This window comes from Thermobia domestica, chromosome 13 (assembly GCF_964235325.1).
Source record: "Thermobia domestica chromosome 13, izTheDome1.hap1.1, whole genome shotgun sequence".
Classification (NCBI taxonomy): Eukaryota; Metazoa; Arthropoda; class Insecta; order Zygentoma; family Lepismatidae; genus Thermobia; species Thermobia domestica.
The window spans coordinates 137,016,409-137,022,408 of NC_137466.1; the positions used below are offsets into that span (position 1 = coordinate 137,016,409).

The 6,000-nt window shown below is 36.8% G+C and overlaps 1 protein-coding gene across 1 annotated transcript in view; it reads left to right on the forward strand.

Annotated features, from left to right (window-relative positions):
• LOC145667764 (uncharacterized) overlaps positions 1–6,000 on the forward strand; it is a 59,176-nt gene that overhangs the window by 16,676 nt on the left and 36,500 nt on the right. The window contains exon 4 of the mRNA XM_081735205.1: positions 392–643. Coding sequence (XP_081591331.1) covers positions 392–643 — 252 coding nt within the window. The remainder of the gene's footprint in view (positions 1–391; positions 644–6,000) is intronic.

Below are 6,000 nucleotides of genomic sequence, written 5' to 3' on the forward strand. Positions count from 1 at the left end.
TTTTCATAGAACGAAATCGGTAAGACATTGAGATAAATTGTTTTTTAAAACTTCAGCATCTCAAGAGTATGTTTCGTACCGGACTATTGATACCAGAGCTGAAAAATGTATCACTTGTGTTTAGAATATTAAGTCCATGCTAATTTGGAAACCTAAAAAGAAAAGAAAAGGAAATAGGTCAACTTTTCCCTGATTAAATCCAAGCAAGACGTCAGAAAAGTGGAATAAAAGAAATTCGTACGCTTTGAGAATGTAGCTAAGTATTTATAACCACTCGCTTTGTATGTCAGGTTTATTAAGAAAGTAAGAAAAAAAGCATGAATTTTTATATATATTTTGTTCTTATTAATTTTGAACAATTTAGTAAATAAACATTTTTCCTTCTATGCAGAATCCATGAGGAAGTACCCTCCAGTGCCTCTTCTAATGAGGGTTTGTCGGAAAGACTACAAAATCCCTGATTCAAAACATGTGATAGAGAAAGGAATGAGGATATTTATACCAGCTTATGCCATCCAAAGAGATCCTCGCTATTTCCCTAATCCAGACAAGTTTGACCCTGAACGATTCACAGAAGAGAACAAAAAGACTAGACCCAATTTTGCCTTTCTTCCTTTCGGAGCTGGACCTAGAATATGCATTGGTGAGTAAATATTGGTTCAATGAGTCAACTACATTTCGATTAAGTTTACCTAATATTTGCTTATTATTTTAGACAAGTACTAGTAAGTATTTATAGTGTATGATATTTTCCTTTTTTAATTCTATATACAAAGTTTAGTCATAAGTTTTACAATATTTCCATAATCTAAATAGCAAGCGTGTGCATACGCCGTGAGCAAGGTTAAACTGTCTAAGAGGACTAGGCAGCGGACTATTTAACACAGAGGCTGCCTCTTCGTCAGTATCTTCAATTAGTTTTTAGTAGCAGTGACGATGAGTGCTCAATATCATCTGATACGTGAACTGTTACTGTGTGATTTCGAAATCGGGCATAACGCTGCGGTAACAACCTAAAACATTTGCCATGCGAAAGACGAAGGTACAATAAACCGCAGTACAGTAACTCGTTGATACCAGACATTCTTTGCAGGTTCTAAAAATGTCGAAGATCAGCCAAGAGTGGTCTCTATTTTATAACAGATTCTGAGGTAATACAACACGCCATTGGGGGAAAAACCATCCATCACCACGACGATTGTTAATGAGTGTTTTTATTCAAAATCCCAATGTGCAAAAACAATGGTTGAGCAAGGGTCAACTTCCAGAGCTGGTTATCAAACAGAGCCGTTTCAAGTATATTGCCATGCTTTGTATGTGGTGGAACTACGAGGAAGTAACTGACTTCAAGTTCATTCCTAAAGGTCATGTCATCAGTGTCGACCTTTATTCCGAACAGTTGGAGGGAGGGAGCCGAAATTGCGCCCTGCTGCAACAGGATAACGCAAGGTATACTCGGTTTGAAAAATACAATAAATATGCAGGAACTTGACATCAAACTGATGCCATGCTTCGCATATAGTCCTGACCTTGCACCTTCGGATTACTAGAACCTTTTTTTCCAAGTGTGGGAAGATATGCGAAACATACTTCGGCTCCAACACCGCCGCCCTCTTACGGGCGATTTTTTTAAAATAATTCAATGTGGCAATTCTGTCCGCACCCAATTATTGAAGGATATCGGACACAGCAATTTCTCCTTCCCCTTTGTGAGAGGTACTGGAAAACACATATCGACATCAGCGCCAGAAGTGCCACACTTAAAATAGAAAGTCTCTACCTGTTTTGGTTCATGGCGCCCTTCGTGAAATCACTATGAGTAACCCACCAATAGGTAGTAGAAATAGCAGTGTTTTACTTTTTTACCTCTAAGGGCAAAATATGATACCAACCTGGAATCCAGATATTAGCAGGAATTTGCCTGCAGACAGTCCAACATGATGTAATATAATTTGAATATTAATATGCTTTCATTGTATTGTAATAAACACAGACATGCTGTGCATCAGAATATTTCAAGACTTACGACTCTACCTTGTGGTATGAAGTTATTTTAATTCAAACTGAAAGCATTTTCATAAATGTTGATGATGCTTTTAGCAGTCCCGCTTGATAAAGCTCTGTCTAGACTTCAAGTCTTTATAAATACAATTATTTGAGTAAAAAAGTGCAGAATTGGAATAGACGTATCATGTTTTGCTTGTTTCCCTTTAAGATGTTAGTTGTAGCTGTCTCTTAGCAGGTTACAGACAATCCTTCGCTCCTTTTTCATGAAGTCCGGTAACGTTAGTCTCATTGTCCTACTACTTTGCATTGTCTCAAGTAGACAGAAGGACCTCTGACAGTCAGTCATGCGTCACGCCAACCCCGAAAGCCAGTTTAAATCTACAATACATTTACCTTAAAATTCCCTTAAATTTTATTAGAACACCAATAAATTCTAGTAATGATATTTTAAAGCCCTAAGTTCTCTTTTAGAGACTTGTAATAGACGTGTAATAGGCCTGAGAATTACGAACAAAGCAAATTTGTTATAGGAAACAAGAAACTAGAAATTACTTAAATACATTCAGAATAGGATTGCCTCTTCGACGAGACGAGACAGAATTCTTGTGATGAGATACGAAAGGGTAGAGAGCTTTTCCAGTTAAAACAGATCCACTTTGGAAGGTGACATATCATTTTTACATCGTTATAGAAAAAACGGACTTAAATCTTGTCTCTTAGGTAATCCTTGTTCCGAAGTCTTACAAGGGAGGGTCACGAACTGGCTCCGCTGAGATCCAAACGAGAAAATTGAGTTTGCATTTGATATATTATAACTAGACGAATCCCACAGTTATGCGTACCACCGGGCGGAATGTCGTGAGTTACATATTATGTAATGTAAAAGCTACAAAGCTGGCAGAATAGTTTGAACCGGGTCATTTGTTCGGAAATGGTTGGATAAATGGAAAGCTCGACGAACACATATCCCATCATTTTCGAGGACACAATTTTTAGGATAAAAAAAAAGTTTGCCCCAAGGTACCCCGCAGGGTCCCAAACGGGGTATAACTAAAATTTTCAAACGGCAAGGAGGGCAACAAGCACATTGTTTGACAGCTGCTGTAAAATGAAAGAAAACGGATTAAGTCTCAACTTTCTACGACAACCCTGTGCAAAATGGCGGCAGGTCAAAATGTAAACAAAAACATAATTGAGAAGTCCATGGTAACCCTTATAAATCGGAAACGGTGAGACAAGTGTGAAAATAGGAAAGGAAGTGTAGCATTATTTTCAAAGTACAACGATTTAAGTTAAAACGTCTTGTTCCAGGATCCCCACAGGGTCCCAGATGGGGTCCAACTAAAAGGTTTCAAATGCCAAGAGGAGTTAAGTAGCACATCGTTTGAAAGTTGTTGTTAAATAAACGAAGATGGAACAAGTCTCGACTTTCTACGACAATCCTGTTCAAAACGGCGGCAGGTCAAAATATAAACAAAAGCTTGATTGAAAATCTATGGCCACCTTGAATCCAAGACAGCCGCTTAAAACCTGTGTCATTCATACGAGTACAAATCTACGTCTATTTTTCTCTATTACGTATTTAGAAACAAAGGAAGACTAAAGAACAATTCAATCTCTATTCACGTCAATTATTATTTCATTCCGTAACAACACATATATCTTTTGTTCCTAATGCGCGTTCATCATGGTTCTCTCGATATCATTTACGTGAATATAACGAAAATGCGATGAACACACACCTATGACTTCCTATTCATACTTCTAAGCAAAAGTTGAATATCTTCGGGTATTTTTCTATTTTTTTCATACGTAGTTAATACATAAAGGGTTTGCTGCACCAGTCAGGTTGGAGTCTCTATTGTAACGTATTCGTGATGGTTACGTTTGTATGCCATTCGTTGGTTTGGTCGCAATGTTTCAAGCAATACCAAATATACACAAAACATTCATTTACTAGATTGGCGAGCAGTACCAAACCACGTGTAAATTATTTCAGTACACCAAGCTGTGCAAACTTTGTTAGTTTGTCACAGTATTCCAAGAAATAGCATATTTATATACAAACTCATTTTTTTACAATGGCAGCCATATTGGATTATACATGATACTCTTTGATATTTTGTCGATATCTGCTGTTAACCATAAATGTAAATACCTCATTTCGCTTCTGCAACACCAGTGGTTTGAGCTGGACATGCGTTCAATACATAGTGCGGCATTTTGAACCCAAGATGTCGCATTTTTTAACATTTCGCATCTATTCTTCACCTACTGATCAACGTTAATGCCAAATTTGGTTTTCCTATTTGGTCAGCATTTTGGTATGCCTATTCTTTCGATGTAGGTTTTAAGCAGCCATCTTGGATTCAAATTGGCCATAGATTTTCAATTAAGCTTTTGGTTACATTTTGACCCGCAGCCGTTTTGCACAGAGTTGTCGTAGAGTCGAGACTTGCTCCATTTTCTTTCATTTTGGAACAGTTTCCAAACGATGTGCTACTTAAACCCCCTTACCATTTGAAAATTTTGAGTTAGACCCTGTCTGGGATCCTGCGGGGGACCCTGGGGCAATTTTTTTATCACAAAAAATATGTCCTTGAAAACGATGTTATATTCGCGAGTTTTCTATTTACCCAACCGTTTCCCAACAAATGACTAGATTCAAACTATCCTCCCAGGTAATTGTATGTAGCTTTTACATTACAAAATATGTTGTAACTCATGACATTCCGCCTGGTGGCACGTTTAACTTTGTTATTTGTCTAGTTATAATAAATCAAATGCAAACAGAATTGTCTCGTTTGGATCTCAGTGGAGCACCTTCGTGATCCTCCCTTTTTAGATATAGTCAGCTTATAACATCTGGATTACGGAGAATTAAAAGGAAGTTTATAGAGATCATGGAGATTGAAATATCTCTTAACAAATCTCCTCTAAAAATTATATTGTGTCAAATGTTCTCCTTAGATAACCTTCTCCCCAAATTAAGGAAGAATTCTCAAGTTGGTGACACTGCTAATAGTGTGTTCACAATGCCTATCGGTCTTGCGGCAGCGGTGTAAATACAGTTGGAGTCAATTACCGCAAAAGAAACGAATTTTTCATGTACGAGTACGTAATGTATGGTATTTTCATTGAAAAGGGTCTTTACATTTGATCGTTTCTTATTCACATTCAACAATTCTTCTGGAAACTCACTCGTACATAGAACCACACAGCACCTCAGTTCGTTTATATGTGTTCATGTGTTTTAAATATTACACACAAAACGATAATTGCGAAAAACATATACAGTATGAAATTCTAAAAACGCTATTATATATTTAATAGCTTGTTTTTACCTTACAGTTCAAAACTATACATCTAACTATCATACAATTATACATCTATCATATATCTAATTGCGACTCACACAATTATATATTTTAAGCGCACAAACTAAAATAGATCGATCAATCTACCAAGAATCTTTGCAATCTACAGACATTACTTACATTATTATTTTTCTTCTGTTTTGTGGCAAGTGCTTGAGAACTGCTGCTCTGATTACGATTGAAGTTTGCAAGATACAACGTTATCATTGCGTAGTACATTGATATCACCTTTGGCGTACATCTGGTTTCAATTGGTGGTGAAAATACAAAATATTTAGTGTTAACGAACCACCAAAGACAATGGAGAAGATTGGATGAGAAAATAAGAAAGACTAAAGAGATTACAGAAAAGAGAGCCGCTGTTTTATCCATACGTTGCTTGATTATATGCCAATTGTTTGACCAAAGATCTTACGAACTACGCATATATGGAGTATATTATTTACTGGACGAACGTACTCTTAACATCCACATAGATTAAAAGTATATTATATAGTTTCATAATGTGCGGCGACTACATTTGTTAAACTTCCAAACTATGCTGCGGGTAAGTATGCTATGCCATGTCCATCCGTCTGTTTGTTGGTAGATGGACTATCAGAGCAAACACCTTGAG